The sequence below is a fragment of the Dendropsophus ebraccatus genome, chromosome 4 (genome assembly GCF_027789765.1).
Source record: "Dendropsophus ebraccatus isolate aDenEbr1 chromosome 4, aDenEbr1.pat, whole genome shotgun sequence".
Lineage (NCBI taxonomy): Eukaryota > Metazoa > Chordata > Amphibia > Anura > Hylidae > Dendropsophus > Dendropsophus ebraccatus.
Genome location: NC_091457.1, coordinates 107,731,523 through 107,752,085, shown reverse-complemented (window position 1 = coordinate 107,752,085; position 20,563 = coordinate 107,731,523). Strand labels below are relative to the sequence as shown.

At 42.5% G+C, this 20,563-nt stretch overlaps 1 protein-coding gene across 1 annotated transcript in view; it reads left to right on the top strand.

Annotated features, from left to right (window-relative positions):
* LOC138789314 (uncharacterized) overlaps positions 1-20,356 on the top strand; it is a 52,984-nt gene extending 32,628 nt beyond the window's left edge. Inside the window, exons 15-27 of the mRNA XM_069967916.1 lie at positions 3,402-3,593; positions 7,833-7,900; positions 9,116-9,325; positions 11,262-11,334; positions 12,260-12,389; positions 12,636-12,696; positions 13,279-13,403; positions 13,948-14,010; positions 15,164-15,243; positions 16,357-16,449; positions 16,730-16,835; positions 19,731-19,838; positions 20,013-20,356. Coding sequence (XP_069824017.1) covers positions 3,402-3,593; positions 7,833-7,900; positions 9,116-9,325; positions 11,262-11,334; positions 12,260-12,389; positions 12,636-12,696; positions 13,279-13,403; positions 13,948-14,010; positions 15,164-15,243; positions 16,357-16,449; positions 16,730-16,835; positions 19,731-19,838; positions 20,013-20,153 — 1,450 coding nt within the window. The 3' untranslated portion in view covers positions 20,154-20,356. The remainder of the gene's footprint in view (positions 1-3,401; positions 3,594-7,832; positions 7,901-9,115; positions 9,326-11,261; positions 11,335-12,259; positions 12,390-12,635; positions 12,697-13,278; positions 13,404-13,947; positions 14,011-15,163; positions 15,244-16,356; positions 16,450-16,729; positions 16,836-19,730; positions 19,839-20,012) is intronic.
* Positions 20,357-20,563: the final 207 nt, after the last annotated feature.

Below are 20,563 nucleotides of genomic sequence, written 5' to 3'. Positions count from 1 at the left end.
CAATTCCAGTCCCCACCAGTTTCCAGGGACACTTAGGCTTTGCCAAATAGAGGTGTGGCCTATTGTGGGTAGTATATGGCCTATTATGTCAGTGGTTTGTAGGGGTGTGGCTTGTCATCTTGATTTTATTTAAAAATTTTCCCAAGATTGTCTTCATTGTATGGACCTTACACATTAGAACAAGATGCTTAAGAAGCTGGGTGACCTCCATCATACTATCTTCAAGATGCTGGAAAGCTGGGTGATCCCCATCATACTGAGAACAAGCTGCTGGGTGACCACATCATACTGAGTATAAGATGGCGGGAAAGCTGGGTGACCTCTATCATACTGACTACAATACAAGATGCTGGAAAACTGGGGTTTATGTATTTTCACCAATAGTACAAATAATAAACAAAACCACAAATACACATACTTATATTAATCCTCTATGTAATATGTACTCATGTGTATCTGTCTCTTCCTGTATGTCAGCTCCTGTGCATATCTCCTCCTGTATATATGTATCCTCTATGTACCTCTGTATATGTCTGCTCCTGCATATATGTACCCTCTATTTACTCCTGTATATCTGTATCCTCTATGTACTCCTGTGTACTGTAGCTCTCCTCCTGTATATGTCTCCTCGTGTGTGTGTGTGTGTATATATATACACATGTCTTCTATGTACTCTTGTGCATGTCTTCTCTGTAGGTCTCCTCCTGTATATATGCATCCTTTATGTACTGCTGTGTACTATAGGTCTCCTTCTGTATAATTATTACCTGGCTTTATGCAGAACATTATCTTCTGTCTTTAGGCAAGATAAAGGAGGGACAGCTGGGAGGAGAGAGCGGCGTTTAAAAATTATTCACTAAATAACACACATTACAAAGTTATACAACTTTGTAAGGTGTGTTATGTAAGTAAATGGCCCCCTTCCCCGTGTCCCCCCACCCCCGGAAGTATGGCGCAGTATACTCACCAGATTACTGTCGACCCCGGCCGCCATCTTGGGACAATGACAATGAAGTTAAAAGTATACAGGCCGGCACGGGGGGCAGGACTTCAGCAGCCGCCCGCAGCACAGACCAGCCCAGCAGTCCTCTTTATGTGGCATAGACTGAAGAGGGCTGGTGCGTAAGTGGCTGCAGCACGGCCCTGAGGCCTTCAACCAGCTTTCAGAGGTGCCGGCTTGACCCTATAATGTACTGGGGGAAGACGCTATCAATAGGACCATCTCTCTTTCTGGAAACATTGGTCTGGAGACTGTCTTTGTTGTTCCATTCTGTAATATAGGAGACAGGGATCTTTTATCCTTTATCTACTTAACAGCTGAATTCCTTCAGGAGGCCCGGATCCTATCCCAACCCCCTTGGCAAGTCCACAGGGGCACAAATGCCTGTACGTGCATGAGTATGGTGACATGGTGACAGCATCTCTCTGTGTTGATGTTCGTGCACGTAGAATTGGGTACACCCGCCCCCCCCCCCCCCGGTAAGTTTAAATAGGCTTCCTGAGGTAGGCAGCATTGGGAGTTCAATCTTGCCCACTGAGACCAACAAGACTATCTGCACCACAGTCCCAACAAGGATTATCCCTGCACATCAAGCGGTCTAATTGTCAATCCTGCTCTCTCCCCTACCTGATCCAATAACAACCCCCCCCCCCCCCCCCCAATTCCCTCTTTCCTGCCATCTTGATTGTGCAGCCGGCTTCTGCTCCACGTTGCCATTTGGTGGACGGTTTGCTTACTACCCCATTTAGGGAAAGCTAGTAATAGGCTGGGCAGGCTGTTAATAATATGTGTGTGTGTATTAGACACATGGGTGGAAATATAATTTGGTGGTGGGCAATATTATTATTATATGTAACTCATGTATAACTGTTTAGAGTAGGTTGAGTGTGTAATAAATATTTCATTATTGTTAACACGGTTTTGTCTCAATCTGTTATGCAAGCACAAGAAAAGTAGTTATTATATAGGTATAGGAAAACATTTGGTAGTGTTAAGGGCCAGGTCAATACCTTACCGCTTAGCGTAAATGTGGTGAGACTGTACTGTGTTGTTACTGATCAGATTAATAGTCGGTATTGAACCTTAACTGATATAGGGATCTATATTGATAATACCGTACTTGTAATCACGTGAGTGATTGTCAGTGTGGCAGTTCAACCATCTTGGTGCACACAAAAACGCCTAAATCACAAAAAAGATTATTCACACATAAAGTAAAAAAAACACCAGAAAAAATGCAAACAGATGGAAAAGTGTAATGTTGCATTGGTGTTTTTTTAATAGAAAAAAGGACGATTTTAATATTTAAAATAACGTCCGTTTTTGACGCGATTTAACTGACTGCAATAGCAATGCATTGAAGTCAATGGGAAGACGTCCAATGCACACAATGTATTGAATAACGTTTTTACCGCGGACGGCAAAATATTGAACATGATCATTATTTTAGACGTCTTTTTGCAAACGGCTGACGTTTTTTATTAGTTCACACGCAGTTTTTTTTTCCACCGTTCTTTCTCCGTTTTTACTATTAAATTCAACAGACTTTTCAATTAAGACATTGGTAATCCCAAACTAGAATAATGTACCAACAGCCATCATTTCACTAAGGGAAGCCTAGGCAGCTAAATGACGTCCGCTATTTTAGACTCAAAATAACGGACACCCTTTTAAGCAGAGCTCAAAAGACGGTGTGAACATAGCCTAAAAAGGTTATCCGGGATTAGAAAGAAAAATGATTTCTTGCAAAAATAGCCACCCACACACACACCCGGGGTTGTCTGTGGCATAACAATTCAGCCCCATATACTGAGCTGCAAAAACCCACCCAAAAGGACAAAAGGGGTGCTGTTCCTGGAGGAAAGTGGCTATGTTTTTCTAATTCCAGGTGAATTTCTGTGGTCAAAAGGGTGGTGCAAAAGCAAACACCTTTTTGGTTTAAAGGAATATTCTGGGGCTTTTTTTTTTTTTAATTTTTCATAAAGTTATATACATTCATAATTTGACTTTATTAAAGAAAATGGGATTTTTATTTTTTTGTACATTGGCAGCTGTAAGGGGTGACACAGCCTCTCTGCTGCCTCCAATGGCTGTGTCGGGAACTAGACATATGTAACTGAGATATTGTGCAGCCCTGGGGGCAGCAGAAAGTTATAAAACTTTATAAAAGAAATATAAAAGACAACTTTTTTTTTAGCTGGAATACCCGTTTATAGGTTGTACAGTAAATATTATGTATGCTTATCACCAGTCTATTATACAATATATGAAGCATAGGAGTCAGTTCCTACAATCAGTCCTCTGTTAGTGGAACAATCTGCACTCACTCCAGACTTCTATAGTCTCCTAATCTGATCCTTAGTAAAGAAATAATAAAAACAATGACTGTAATCCATTGCAGGAAGGGTAACCTCTCTGTAGAAAGGAAACAGAAAGTGTTCATGTGCCTGCACATAGTGGTGGGAGGGGAGTCATCTGCCCTCTGTGTAATATTCACATGTCTGCACTCCCACAAGGAAGAGGAAGTTAGCAGTGAAGTTATTTACTTATTTCAGTCACATTTGGCCATCATGGAGGAACGCAGGGGGATCAGGTCAGTGACAAAGAGATTTTATGTTGTTTCTTTGTTACGTGTTACTTTATGTTGTTACTTTTGTTACACACACTTCCTTCACACTCGTATTTTATAGGTTGTTTCCCCTCTTTTCTACAAGTATTTTGGTGGCATTTGTCTATTCATTACATGTGTTACCTGCATTTCTTAAATCCTATAGAGAAGTCTATGGGAAACATACAAGAAAAAAAACTAAATATGGGTATTCCACAGCCTCTAAAAATGCATCAAAACACCAGAAAAACTACACAACAAAAAATGCTTTGTATTGAGTAATATTTGATATAGACTATAATGTAACATCTGGCTGTGGCGTCTTTAGCCTCTCCACCACAACTACAAAGGAAGCGCAAAACTCATAGAAATCATTTTTCCACTACATACAGAACTAGAGAACTACAACTCTCAGCATGCACTATGACTTATTCCCCACTATAAATTAGGAGGGGACTAAACCTAGAGCCTATTTTTTCTCTGTTGTGTAGAATGTAGTGTTATACTTCAATATGGGGAGAGACAAGTTAATGGAATCTGTTGCTCATTGTTGTCAGCCATTTCAGATTGGAAAGAGACTGAATGTAGGATAAATAAATGGATTGTATTTTATTATCTCCTCCTTCATGATCTAGTAATGAATTAGACAATGGAGGTGCCCATATAGACATATGATAACATAAATCTGGTATAATCCTGGGTGGTGCTGGTGGGGAATCTCCCAGTCATATGATGTTCTGAACTAACCTCATTACAACAGGAAATTCTCTTATTGCTGTTATTCATTAAGTCAGAAGACCGGAAAGGAGAAGCTCAGCTACAGGATGCATCCACCATAGATTAACATGAACTCCGCACCTTGGTACCCCCTGCTTGTTCCGCTACTGCAAGGGGTCCAATGGTGGCTGCCATTCCTGCACCACTGCCAATAGTTTTATATGCTTCTGGGGAATCTGGCCACCATTGACTCTCACATGGGATGTCATCTAGCTTTTGTAGAGTTCTGAATGGCAAAAAATTATGCAACAAGTTGAAAAAGTGTTATCTGCTTAATAAGACAGAATAGCCATTCGGGAGTCTGGGAAAGATGGGTTACTGTATTTAAAGGGGTAGTGCGGCGCTAAACATTTATTCACAAAATAACACACATTACAAAGTTATACAACTTTGTAATGTATGTTATGTATGTGAATGGCCCCCTTCCCCGTGTTTCCCCACCCCACCTCGGAAGTGTGGTGCATTATACTCACCGCATAACTGTGCTCAGCCAATCGTGGCTGAGAAGCTGATGATGCGGCAGAGGGGGGGCGGCATGAGGGACTGGAGCGGAGCGGTTCGGCCAGCCTCCCGAAGATGTCGTCATTGTTGTCACAAGATGGCGTCCGTCGGTCGACACGAATGCGGTGAGTATAATGCACCACACTTCCGGGTCGGGGGGGGGGTTAACATGGGGAAGGGGGCCATTCACATACATTACAAAGTTGTGAAACTTTGTAATGTGTGTTGTTTTGTAAATAATTGTTTAGCTCCGCACTACCCCTTTAAGAAGACTGTAGTGGTGTCCCCTAGCTTTCCCAGATACAGTTAAAGGAGACCTGTCACCCCCCGTGCCGGGGTGACAGGCTCCCGACCCCCCGTTACAGCCCCCTATACTCACCTGATCCCGCCGAGTCCCGCTTCCTGATCCGGTCGGGTCATGGAGATATGAGCGCCCGAAGCCTGGCGCGCGCTCACAGGAGAGTCCGACGCTCATAGAGAATGAATGGGGAGTCCGATGCTCCGTCATCCTCTATGGGCATCGGACTCTCCTGTGAGCGCGCACGCCGGGCTTCGGGCGCTCATATCTCCGTGACCCGACCGGATCAGGAAGCGGGACCCGGTGGGATCAGGTGAGTATAGGGGGCTGTAACGGGGGGGGGGGGGGGGGGGGGGGGGGTGACGGGTCCTCTTTAAGAAGAAGGGGATATAGACTATTGTAAATTTTTTTAAATACACCACCCACAGAAAGTTGCAGGTGAAATTTATGGAAACTGTAAAAAGTTTACGCTACAGATATTATTAAACGAAAGTAGAGCATGTAGGTAAAAGCATGCAATGGTGGTTCCCTCATCTCAAACAATTGAAACACCACTATAACACCACCAAAGGCAACAGGGCCGGCTCCAGGTTTTTGTGGGCCCTTGGGCGACAGAACCTCAGCGGGCCCCTTTGTATAGCAAATCATGTGGCATCATTGTTAGAGGGTCTCCATCTCTCCATTCTGTATAGGTGATCAGCAGTGTATTATATACTTATTATAATACACTGCTGATCACCTACACAGAATGCCCTGGCACTAAAACCCAACCAGCCCACATACCATATAATTTCATATCTATCTAGCACAACTTGCCACTTCTGTTGGGTGTAGAAGTCAGATGCTACCCTATGGAGTTTTCGAAAACATTTTGACAGGTTCACCCAACACTAAACACCTGCTGAGTAAAGTGTGCAGATCTATTTTTTATATCTATTTGTAATGAGATTCCTCCACATCCTTTATTTTCTGAATATGATGCATGTGACCCAAAATAAACTATTCTTGCACTTTACAGCAAGCACAATGAATAATATATACTTTTTAATAGTTCAGACAGTTTTGCGAAATCCAACCAATATCAGCACTTGTAGATTAGTCTGCAGGGATCAACAACAGAAAAATTTGCAATATAACAGTGCATTTATTGCATATTGTGACTCCCCCATGGAAAGTAAAGGGGAAAATCTACAATAAATCCACTGCAGCACATATGCCTCTGGTCACCCTACCCTAAAACACACCTTCCTACTCCCAGCACACATAGACAGATACAAACACTTGCATACAGACACACATACAAACACTTTCATACAGACACACATATGCATGTATACCCAGTCACACCATACACTCACCTCTGTCTTGATCTGTCAGGCAGCAGTCCTGTCACCTGTCACATCTCCCTCTGCCCTGGGCCGCTGTGGAGGTCAGGAGACCCAGGAATACAGCTGGAGGAGGGGGCAGGCAGCACAGGCAGCTGGGTCCTGACCTGCTGTTTGGCCTCTACAGGCTGCCGTGCAGTGAGCCCCGCCCCCCTCTCCTCTGGCCCGACCTGAAGCAGGAAAGGCTGGAGGAAAAAGCATCAGGATGTCAGACATCAGGCCGTTTGGGGTCCCGGTGGAGGGGTCACAGTAAGAGGTCCTGACATCACTCAGGGGGCCCCCGCTGTCACCAATGCCAGTCCCAGGGAGGGGGAAAGGGATGTGACAGGCGGCATCACTCTGCTGCAGGTGAATGGTGACTGTGCATTCCGGGTGTGGGCAAGTGCCAGGGGGCCCCTTGAGGCGCTGTGGGCCCCGGCACTTGCCCGAGTATGCCTGGTGCTGACTCCGGCCCTGAAAGGCAACAGTGGCTGATGCATAGCGCTCTCCTTGACGCTTCCAACATCCTTTCAGCTCAGCGTAAATCGACTTTCATTAGTGAACTGCACTGAGGCCCACTGGTTCCTTGTCCCGCATAGAAGGGCAGCGCCATGCATCAGCCATTGTTGCCTTTGGTGGTGGTGGTATTACAGTGTGAGCAGGTGTCTCTAGTCAATACAGAACTGCTGTACACTTTGTGAATGATGCAGTGACAAGTCCATACTACTTGGATAACATCATTAATCCTGTCATTGTGCCTTTACATAAGCAACACAGAATGACAATGCTCAAACTCATCGAGGTCTCATTATTAGGGAATGGCTGCTGGAGACTTTTTTCAGACTTGAATCCCATAGAAAGCTATGTGATCAGCTGAGTTGCCTTTCAGAGGCTCCTAACTGTACCCCAGAACCTTGCTAATCTGAGGGCCGCCCTTCAAAGAACAGTGGGATGCCATGCTTCAGCAGACAATAAGTCGACTTGTGAACGGCAAGAGACATTGTTGTCAGGCTTTAGTTAATGCTCAGGAGCACATGACAGGGTATTAAGACGCTGACATTTTTGTTGGAGTATACCCCCACTTTTGTTGCAATACATTTTTTGAGGTGAGGAAATCACCATTGCATACTCTTACTTACATGCCCTACTTTCATAATATAAGATCATTATAGTGTGAACTTTTATGTTTTCCCTAACTTTTTGTGAGTAGTGTATCCTGGTGATCTTTTACTGTATGTCTGGAGAAGGTTTGGAATTGTTTTAATTGTTTGTATTTTAAACCAGAGCTCAACACCCGACAAACTATGGAGCGATGGGGCAGCCGTTCGAGCCCAATTACCCAATACCTCAAGGTATATCTTACATAACTCCAACCTACTGGAAAGTTGCATTTTCTAATATAGTTTGTGTTTCAACTTTTGTTTGTATACAAAATTTCTGATTGCTGTCATGGTCGGCATTTCATGAAATTCCAAAAAAATTCCTAAAATCTTACTCACCTGCTTCCCTCCTCTGGCTTCTTTCTCTCCCCCTGCTTTACGTGCACAGCCACAGTGATGAGGGGGAGAGACCGGTCTCTTGTTGCCGGAGGCATATGCAGCCTTCTGCCAGAAGAGTGATTGCCAGGACCAGAAGCCAAGCACAGCACCACATTTAAATATATATGCTTCTTATTAGGAGCGCATACAATTAAAGCACCAGGCCCAGGACTCGATGGCACTTGCTCAGGTGCTGATGCTGTGCATCCAGTTTTCGAAAGCGCACCTGAAGCTGTCAAGAATTTCGGGTGCTCCTATAGGGTTTTATTGAGTTGAAATTCTGGACAAATCTAAGACCTTACCTGAAGGGCTTCCTTGGCCAATAGAGCTATATAGATATTCTTATGAGAAATCCGGATAGATTTTCCTGACGTTCTCATACCCCCCCCCCCCCTCCCAGTGTTGCGGCTCATGAGTGACTTCACTTGTGCACTTGTAAAGTGGAAGACTTTGAAGCCAGAGGGGAGCACTGCTGATGGTTTCCTGAAGCCTCCTGAAAGGCTTCCTGATCATTGTTTCCTGACCATAAAAATGGGGTGCTTGGCTCGCAACGTCTCCAGTTCTGCTGCATGCAATGGGAATTTGAGAGGGATAACTGTTGGCCGAATAAATGACATGTATGACAGCTTTTAGAACCATCAGACCTGCCAAGATGATTTTTTGATCAGTTAGGGAATGGATCGATGGACCTGATGAAAGCATAAGTTGACCCCTATAGCCTCCATAATAGTGTGCCCCATTCACAATATAATGTAGTGATCATACACCTTCCTCCTCCTCATAAAGGACACAATAATGTAGATAAAGCAACACCATGTACAGTCAATCAGACTTTCACAATAGTGGTGAACATCGCAGTGAAACACTGATGCAGTCACGTTTGTGTAATAGATTTCCCAATTCTTCGGTTATGTCACCACAAAGCGTAGTTCTGCAGCAGATCTTTCCCACAAAATCATCTGTAGAGTTAGTGACTGGACTCCTTCATTGATTTCCACCTAAACTTGGCTCTTTTCTTGGTTGTCACAGATCCTCAGTGGGCACCTCCACCCCCTGGATTCTCAAACTATCCAGATAAAGCAATGACTTCAGCACAAATGAGTCCGGCTATGGTTCCAACCGTCATGTCAGAAGGCGCTTTTCTTAATAATCCAGCGGTAGTCATTGATGGTCCAACAGCGCCACCCTCTGACTGGGAGACTATTCCAGGTTATGAAGGAATGGGTAGCAATGATGGAGGTAAGTGAACTACAAGCATTTACTTTCTTTTACTCCATAGTCAACTGTGTCAGAAGAATATGGCTAGGGCAATGTGATGATCTTGGCAGCGACACTGGCCAAAGATTGCAGTGTCTCCTGCCTGCCTGACAATTAATGAAAATGAGCGTGGTTACCTTGTGGCATGCATCAATTTGCAGGTTGCAAATGACCACATTCACTTTCATTAGATGTAATGCAGTCACGTGACACTGGGACCTTTGGCAGTGTGACCTGTTGTTGTGTAGCCAAAACAGTAATGGAAGGGGTAGGAAATCTTGGCTCTCCAGCTGTTGCAAAACCATAACTTCCATCATGTCCAGGCAGTAGGTTCCCTACTACTGGTAAAGCGATTATCCAGGATTAGAAAAAAACACAGCTATAAAACCCAGGTTGTGGGTGATCTTACAGTTAGTCTCCATTCACTTCAATGGAACTGAGACAGAGGACAAGTGTGGTGCCATTCCTGGTTACCCCTTTAAGCCACTTTGAGTCAGGAGCTGCAATCATCAAATCAGGGATAAGCATGAACAGAGAAAGATTTCTATACAATTCAATTAAAATAAAACTGAAGGAATATTAGACCAGGGAATCTTATAGGGAATCTTATGGGTATTCTTATACAGGTTCCTAAGTGGTAACACTATAAGGGTACAAACACACACGGCATATACGCTGCGTATTTACTGCTGTGATACGCAGCAAATACGTAGCAGATACGCAGCAGATTATATCTAAATAACTGAACACAGCATCTAATCTGCTGCGTATACGCTGTGTGTGTTTGTACCCTTATGGTAATCTGGTGAATGAATCATTGAATGACTGGATAGAATTATCTTTCCAGAAGCCAGCAAGGCTAAGTGACAGCCCGAGTCATGGGTTATTCTTTATGAATGTTGCCTTTTCAAAAGTTTCTTGAAATTAGAAGCTATATGCTACAAATTAGGGATTCTGGGAAATTCTTTTCCTATAAGGCAAGCTGTTTGCACAGTCTTAGCTTAGTAGTATTAGGCTATGGAAATGCAATCTATAATGGCTGTTTTACAGCTCACAAAATGCCTTTTGGACTATGTTTCCACACAGTATTGTGGTCAGTATTTTGCAATCACAACCAGGAGTGGATTGAAAACACAGAAAGGCTCTGTTCACACACTGTTGAAAGTTAGTGGATGGCCGCCATTTAATGGAAAATAATTGCCGCTATTGTAAAAACAACAGCTGTCATTAAATGGCCATCCCCTCAATTTCAACAGTGTGTGAAAATAGCCTTTCTGTGTTTTCAGTCAACACATATGATTTTTGTCAAATTTGAATCATATGTATTGCACTTATATTAGTCTAGAACCATGTATAAGGAAAAGTATAACTATATATAATAAAATAATTGGGGGGGTGGGGGTGGTAAGGTAATTTATCATCATGTATTTTATATGTACTCTTTGTTTTTAGTAGCTATATTGGATTATCTTTGCAAAATTTCAGTAAATTCTTACCCTTATTCCTCTTATTCAGTGAATAGCGGCCGCAAAAAACTGACATGTCAGTTGTTTGCGGCGCCGCTAGGGGTTTCGGCCGAAGTGTATACTATGTGTATATGCTCTGGCCAGGACCCCATTGACAGCAAGCCAACATATTTTTTCATATTAATCACAGCCGTTGTTGCAATCGTCAACAACGACCGTAGAAATACAAAAAATATGTTGTGTGAACATAGCCTAACAAACTATCAGGTAGGAAGAGGGATTTGTGCCACTGATGTTCGGCCCACAGAGGATTGTCTGGATTTGGCTGTGAGGTTTAATAGGTCTGTATAGGTTTTCAGCTTCTGAAAGTAAATAGGAATGTTCTCAATTGCTCACAGCAAGCCATGATATTGAAAATTCCAATGTCTAATATAGTTTCTTACTGTTCACAGGTAAATGTCTGCCTCCCCCACAACCGGGACCCTTCCCTGACACTGTGCCGACACCTGCAAATACCAACTGGACGTAAGAGAACTTCTGGTATCATAAACAAAATAGCGGCCAATAAAAGAGGCCAATGTTTCACCATATACCCCAGAAAAGAGTCTGTAGCTTTGGGATATGACTAATATTCATTTAATCCATCCTTTGAGGCAATGATCTCCAACCTGTGGCAAAACTGCAACTACCATCATGCCATCATGCCCTGACAGCCTAGTTCTTACTACCACACCCAGGGATGTAGATATAAGGGGTGCACAGGTAGCAGGCACACACAGGCCCTGGTGCCTAATAGTCCTTTTACACACACAGATATCTGACAGATTATTGAAGCCAAAGCCAGGAATGGTTTTGAAAAGAGGAGAAATCTCAGTCTTTTCTTTATGACCTGTTCTCTGATTATATTCTGTTCCTGGCTTTGGCTTGTGTGTAAAAGGACCCTTAGGGGGCCCACAAGTCCTTGTATCATTTAAGAAGACACTAGTATTATAAATGCCATATGGTAGGAGGGGGTCCTGTTAGATATTTCGCACTGAGGCCCTGACCACACTCTTAAAGTGAATGTGTCTTCAGAAATTACTTATTGTTTAAACCTATCTACATTATAATAAAACAAGAAATCGGACACTTCCTGTTCTGTACAGATCATTTCCCAGCAGTCTTATCCAGGGCCGTTTCTGGGGTCTCTGCTGCCTAAGGCAAACCTCAGGCAGCCGCCCCTCAGGATACACCTACGAATACACAGTGTGAACATGACTTAACCATTGGGCCTAGATTTATCAAATGTAATGTGTAAAATAGAAACTGGTGTAAACTATCCATGGAAACCTATCACAGCTCAGTTCTCAAGAGATGATAAAAGTGTATGAGTTCTGTGGTAAATGTCCCTTTATTGAATTCTATATGTGCATTCAGACCGCTGGTTAATGTGGTGTCTCCATATTCACAGAATCCCATCTATCTCAGAATATGATGCTAGAAAAGCACTGATGGACTATGCCAACAATAAATGCTGCTACCGCTCTACCCCCGCAGAGGAGATGGACTTCAATGAACTTCGACCTTTTAATACATACAGAGTATGTAGACTCTGCACACATCCTAACTCCTTATCTTGAAGAGAAATCGTCATATTTCATACACTTTACCATGCTTTACGGTGTGGATTGTTTAAATTGCCCAGTACCTCTTCTGTTGTTGTTATTGGTATAAATACTACTACTATACTATTATAACTACTATATATTGTTTCTAGTAAACTTGTATTTTACAATATTTGCTGCTACATCATTGACTTGTAACACTAATATTTGTCTTATTCCTAGTATCGACTTGAAACGTTCACAGAGTCAAGAACATGTAAATGGGTGACTAAACCTTATACTGGTCAGTAGTTAGCATTATCGCTTGTCCTTGTGTACTGGGGCATGGGTTGCAGCTTGACAAGGGTTTGCATGTCCTCTGATGTTTGCATGGATGTTGTAAGCTTTCTTACTGTTTGCATGGGTTTCCTCCTACTCTTTATAAATATACCAATCTAAACAAAATCTACCATGTCAACCACTTTATGACCCCAGATGGTTTTATTTTAGTGCATCGCACCTTAGTAGCTGATTTGTAAAGTGCTATTTGTTTCATACAGTGTACTGAAAAGGTTTTAGTATTAAATGCCAACTACACTTGTCACCCAGGAGAAGACCCCCACCCATTGAGAAATTGAAGGGAATAGAGCTGAGGCACTGCCCCTCCTGGTGGTGGTGGTGGGCCATTGTGCAGGGGAAACTAAAAGGTTTTCATATTTGGTGGGATATCACAGAGGTCGGACCCCTGCTGCTTATAAAGTGATGGCAAAGGTGGAAAAACACCTTTATAGTCTGCACAAATACAATTATAAGTCAGGTGAAAAATTACAATAAACTATTATTAATTATATTTTATAACTATTCTCTATTTTCTCATTACTAACAGGTCAGGCTATAGATTCACTCATATCTGGGATTCCTCCTCAGCCGTGGGATATACCCATCCAGATCCCAGCTATGTTCAAAGATGAAGAAAAAAAAATGCCCATTCCTCATACATCTTCCTTAAAGGTAAAAATATTAACTTTAGAAGTACCAATTTATGCTTCTCCCCCATATTCCAAGATAGGCAGATCCCTCTTCCTCCTTACCACTTGTATAAGAGACATGGGCAGTGTAAGGGCCCTAGTACATGAAGTGATTCGCCCTATGTAATAGTACCAGAGATCAGCTGACAAATACTTCTCAGGTAATCGCATGGTTTTACCATGTCAGAAAATCCTTGTTCATCAGTCTCACATTGTCCTTTGTAGTAAGTAATGTCCAGGTGACAAATAATAGAAATAAAGGGCTGTGTGAATGATCCAGCTAGATGAGGCTAGTCTTACCGGGACCACTAAATTACTGCAAGCCTATTAGACCCTTCCTGTTTTCAACATGTTTTTTTCACAGATAAACTAGAGTGGTCTCCATTTTGGTAATGCTATGTGAATGATACATCTTACCTGCACTGATACATGGGAAGGGTCTTTTTAACAGTTCTTTAACATTTTGCTTCTCTTTCTTTGCGGTATCTTTCTACACTGTAAAATAATGTCAAACTCTGTTATTTCAGGCTTGCCCTCAGTGTCTAGGGATCTGCCGAACAGTGTGCAAGAAATGTCATGGAACAGGTCGGGTAAGTGCTAAATATGTAAACCACTTGGGTGTAATAGAGGGGTGAGGGGTAGGATTCAAAAGTTCCCTAGTTTCCCTATTGCTATAACAAATATTTTTAATGTGAAACAATAGTTTTCTGCTTGACCTGAACAATGGTAACTATAAACTGGGAGTTGTTATACACACTGGATCGCTGTGTACTTTAGAAGTAAATGCATTACTGATGCGACGCAGTGGGCTTCCCCTAAAACATATTTGGCTGATATGTTAGATCTTCAGCCTCAGCCAAGCTTCTTATGATACTACATAGGGTGTCCCTACAACAAAAGCTTCAATACTGTGCCTTCTGAAAATGAAAGTTACACACACACTGTCACCTGAAAAAAGTAAGCTCAATGAAAAACAATACATATTGTATCTCATGAAATGGATTATAATACACACCATCCCCCTGATATTAATTACAATACACACTGTGGGGGGAGACTTATCAAACATGGTGTAAAGTGAAACTGGCTCAGTTGCCCCTAGAAACCAATCAGATTCCACTTTTCATTCCTCACAGTCTCTTTGGAAAATGAAAGGTGGAATCTGATTGGTTGCTAGGGGCAACTGAGCCAGTTCCACTTTACACCATGTTTGATAAATCTCCTCCTGTGTCCCTAGAAATGCATTATAATACACACCATCACCCTGATATTAATTGCAATATACACTGTGGGGGAGATTTATGAAAGGGTGTAAATATGCACCTGGTGTAAACTGCCCCCAGCATCCAATCACAGCTCCTCTTTTATTTTACCAGAGCTGAAAGCTGAGCTGTGATTGGCTGCTGTGGGCAGTTTACACCAAGTGTATATTTACACCCTTTTATAAATCTCCCCCTGTGCCCCTAGAAGTGGATTATAATACACACCATTCCCCTGATCTTCCTTACTATACACGGTGTGCCCCAAGAAGTGGATTATAATATACCCCATCACCCTGATATTAATTTCAGTACACACTGTGAAATTAATTATAACATACACTTTTACTCTTATATTAATTATAATACACACCTCAGAAATGATAATATACATTGTGACCTATAAAATGAACTGGGTGGGTGATCTAGTAACATTATCAGTGTCCCATTGTGTATTTGTCTTGCACTTTCTGCTCTCATACAGGTGAGGTGCTGGGTTTGCAATGGGACTGGGCGCCAGTTCAGTGATTCATGTCACCACTGCGGGGGACAAGGAACGGAAAGGTAGTAAGGAACTTTTCAGTCCATAGTAGTAGTGTCTATTTTTTAGTTGAAGGTAAAGAAAATAATGAGAGATGTAGTAATACAGTTTGTCTGTACTCATAAACATCATATTGTCAGTGAATCCCACAGAAGTTTTGGTATTTACCGACAAACATGAGTGTTTGTTCTGCCATTTCCTAACTCCCCTAGGCTGGAGTAACCCCTGGCCAGCTCTCTTCTTTGCGTCCTACTATATATGATTTTCTGGCCATGTTTGATTGGCAAAAAGATCAGCAAACACCAAATTACTTTGATACCATGGCAGGACCTCCCTCTATAAGCCTGAATGGAGAGCGGCTCTATCCGGCCTGTGTACCTGACGTTGCCCCTGCCTGACCCTTTTGTACTGTGTTGACCCTTGTGTATGATCTGGATGGTTGACATTGAACTTCTGCTGGCAGCCACCACTCATCTGCCAGAACCCTCATGCTTAACCTGTGCCACCCGTCATGACTCTTCTGGCTGAACCTACTCCACTGTCTGGCTCCATGCCTACCACCTTAGAAGTAACTAGACTTAAGGTTCCCATACAATTTAGACTATTGTCGGCCAATCCGTCGCTTGTGGCAGTTTGTCCGTCACACTAGTGTGTATGGAACCCCCAACCACTGACAGGGGTAGCCCCCTTTGTTCAGAGATAGGATATTCCGCAGTGAGACTGTTCTTGCTGTTGCTTACCCCTCCCCATAGGCAACACAAGAATGCTTGGCCTTGGCGAACATTCCTGTGAATAGGGAAGACAGGCGGCGGGTAGGAAAGATAACTGGCAGCCGTCAGTTATTGAAGGTGTATGGGGACCTTAAGCATAACTTAATTTATATAACTTAGAAAACCCATTTAAGTAATAACATAGAGACTCTAAAAGAATATAGTTGTTAGCTAAGTGAGTGTCCAAACACAATAAAAAAGGATACATGCACATACATTTTTAAATATTTTATTATAAAGATTTTTTTTTTCCTTTTCATTTTTGATACATTGGTTAACAAAAAGTACATTCCCCTTAAGATATTGACAGTTCTTGCAAGTAAGTTCTTGCCCCCTAGTATTTACCCATCCTTTTATCATTCATAGCTGCAAGACTTGTAACAGTACCAGATATGAGAGGTGTGTGGGATGCTCTGGACGTGGACAGATCCTGAACTACATTGAACTGACTGTTATATGGTAAGGAGAAAGAAGAGGTAATAACCTGGAAGGGGTTACCTTTGAAAAAAAAACAGAAAAGTATATTAGCAGTAGCTTAACTGTTATGGAAACCCCTGGGCACCAGTCTGTCTTTATTGAAGAGGGTATTTTCTATACATCTACACCCTTTCCTACTTCCCCTCTAAGCCTCCAAATTCCAGGGTGACCAAAACCAGCTACGGAAGTTTAGAAAAAAGTCTCCCTCTGTGTCCCTCCCTGTGTTGGTCACTGATTATTATATCATCTGTACGCTTTCCAGGAAGAATAATATTTATGAGTTTGTAGCGGATCATAATTCAGAGTTTCCTACAGAACTTTTTAAAAAGGTCAATGGGGAGAAGATCTTCATGGATGAACAATTGCTGGTAAGATGACTTTGGTTATAGATAAATAGTGAGATAACAGACTGTTCCTTTGCACAGGGTTTGATACCCCCCCATAGATAATATAGATAGATAGCAATGTGGTAACCAAGGGGGGCTACTAATGGCATGTTGCTGGTTAGCTGAGTTTTGTAGTTCCTGTATTTGGTCACAGTTCCCTACAGCACTTACTCTTTGAGCAGTTTTACTAGTATACAGTCTCTAAATGCTTTGGAGAACCAGGGCCGTTTTTAGTTTTTCTGCTGCCTGAGGCAAAATCTGAAATGGACACCACGCCCCCCTTAGTGCCCACACCCCTCTGTCACTCCCCCCCCCCTCAAGCCTATTAAAAATCATAAATTAGTAAGGCGTGTGTGCAGAAAACCTGCTGATTATAATAAGTGCACACACACAATCCAGCTCTAGCATAAATCACCCTGCTCAGGCACTACCTTCCTTCTTTGGTGAGGACAAGACAGAAAAAGTTCCCAATTCCTTGGGTGTGTAAACACTTCTTTCATCTTTATTGCTTCTCCAAGAATAAAAGCACCTGACATATACAAGAGTTAAAAGAGAAGAACGGCAAAAATTTTTATTACAGTATTGTATTGCCCCCCAAAAGTTATACAAATTACCAAGATACACTTATTACGGGAAATGCTTATAAAGTGATTTTTTTCCCTGCACTTACTACTGCATCAAGGCTTCACTTCCTGGATAACATGGTGATGTCACTTCCTGGATAAAATGATGATGTCATGAGCCGACTCCCAGAGCTGTGCGGGCTGTGGCTGCTGGGGAGGATTATGGCAGGGGGACACTGAGGGACACAGGGCACTGGAGGGACACTGAGCATCCCCCTGCCATCATCCTCTCCAGCAGCCACAGCCCGCACTGCTCTGGGAGTCGGGTTGTGACATCACCATGTTATCCAGGAAGTGAAGCCTTAATGCGGTAGTAAGTGCAGGGAAAAAAGCACTTTATAAGCATTTCCGGTAATAAGTGTATATTGATGATTTGTATAACTTTTGGAGGGGGCAATACAATCCTTTAGTAAAATGTTCACCAGACTTCTCCTTTAACCCCTTAGCGACCCATGACGTATCTGATACGTCATGGTGCCGCTCGGGGTGTTCAAAACGGGGTCCCGCCGGGACCCCGCTCTGAACGGCGCTGATCCCGGCTGACTCGTGCAGCCGGGCAGTGCCTCTATTAGCCGGCGCGGGTCCCGTTGCCGCGCCGGCTAATTAAGCCTCTAAGTGCAGCTGTCAAACCTGACAGCTGCACTTAGAGGCTTCAGACCTCACGTCCCTGGTGTCTAGTGGGACGTATCTCCCCCCCGCGATGCGATCGCGGGGGGGAGATCCGTTCTTCTGCCCGTGCCGGGCCTCAGCGTCGGAATGACGCTGATCCCGGCTCGGCAATAGATTGCTATGGCCTGCAGCAGGCCATAGTAATCTATGACCGATCTAATCGATCTTTGCTGTGTATATACACAGCATTGATCTCTATGAGAGATCAGTGCTGTCTATATACAAGTCCCCCAGGGGGGCTTCTAGATACAGTAAAAAAAAAAGTAAAAAAGTGTTTATTAATAAAAAATCCCCTCCCCTAATAAAAGTCCAAATCACCCCCCTTTTCCCATTTTATAAATATAAATTAATAAATAAATAAATAAACATATTTAGTATCGCCGCGCGCGTAATCGCCCGAACTATTAATTAATCACATTCCTGATCTCGCACGGTAAACGGCGTCAGCGCAAAAAAATTCCAAAGTGCAAAATTGCGCATTTTTGGTCGCATCAAATCCAGAAAAAATGTAATAAAAAACTATCAAAAAGTTGTATATGCGCAATCAAGGTACCAATAGAAAGAACACATCATGGCGCAAAAACTGACACCTCACACAGCCCCATAGACCAAAGGATAAAAGCGCTATAAGCCTGGGAATGGAGCGATTTTAAGGAACGTATATTTGTTAACAATGGTTTGAATTTTTTACAGGCCATCAGATACAATATAAGTTATACATGTTATATATCATAGTAATCGTAACGACTTGAAGAACATGCATAACAAGTCAGTTTTACCATAGGACGGACGGCGTAAATGCAAAACTCCCCGAAATCAAAACAGCATATGTTATGGAAAAATAATGCCTGTCATTGCAAAGTACAATTGGTTTCGCAAAAAATAAGCGCTCATATACGTCTCTAGATGAAAAAATACAAGCGCTATGGACTTTTAAAATGGAATAAGCAAAAGCGCAAAAACGAAAATAGGCTTTGACCTTAAGGGGTTAATGCCTTGTGACTACTCATGGTAATCATGATCATACCACCATTACATCTTGTGCTTCATACAAAGGGGTAGTGACCACTTGTAGTGTAGTGATGTGTGAAACATATAACAATACCTGCAGAGTGTTTTCAGTCCTGACTTCCTTGCATTCTGTGTCCAGCTATCATGTGCAGCTCATGGGGTCAATGAAGTCAGTGATGTGTAGAAGACAGTATAATTTATGGCCACTCCCTGCAAATCTGCCACCTAAGCAATAAACTCATTTCGCCTCAAGGCAGAAACGGCCCTGTGGAGAACTTAGTGTTGCTAGTGGAGATGTTTCTATAAAGTTCTATTAAGGATTTCCACAGAATCAGAGAACTTTTGTGTTGTGTAATGAAGTAGACTTTTATTCACTGTTAGGTGTGACAAGTATAGATAATAGCAGTACAGTCATAAATATAATAGCAGTATAATTGTAAAACTTGATATTCCCATACCGTACGCAAATGTTGGGCTTAAAGTAGCTGGGATAGAGGTGCCAGGACACTGCAGATCGATCTATCTATCTATCTATCTCTTGATGCCTTTTTTTTTTTAATATTCATTGTTGCAGTTGTTGCCACTGGTTAATTTCCCAGCTCAAGCCATAAATCAGGCTTCCCAGAATGCCTTGCAGCAGCATCATGCCCAGTTTTCTTCTACAACAAGGATGCTTAGACAGGTGAGTTGCAACATCAGGAAAATGCTAACAAAAATGAATAATTGTTAGACGCAATAGAATGGCATAAAAAGGTCTCGGTGGTGTCCAAGGATGGAGGCTTGCAGCTGCATTCCCTTAACAATGGGCCAGGAAACCCCATACAAGCTTCAGTAACTATTTTCCCTCTTCCTGCAGAGACACTGCATTGAGTGGCTGCCTCTCACCAAGGTGGAGTACATCTGGAGGGGGAATCGCTATGATTACTTCGTATACGGAAGGGAGAATGAAGTGTACACTGACAACTATCCACAGAAGTGCTGCTGCGTTGTCATGTGACGCTATCGAGTCTCTGTATCCCATACCGACAATAAAGCAGATTATCCAGTGTATTAGACTGTAACATTGCTGCAGATGATAACTGGACATCATTACTTCATAGTTTGATTATCATTGTGTTACTTAGGATATGTTCTCATATGGTTGCACTATGGCAAAACTGCATGTAAATAAAAGTTGCTTATGTGGCTGTTTTAATGTAATTGTGGTAAAACGTGTATATTTACATGTATACATATTGTCAATTGTTTAATGACAACATTCTAAAAGTTTAACACAATGGAACATAAATATATGGTTACAAAGAACACCGTCTGCTGCTTTATGAGGCTCAAAACCACAGGGATAGAATGGGTCTACTCTCCAACTACTCCTGAGCACTATTGTCTCCTTCATAGGCAGCACGACTT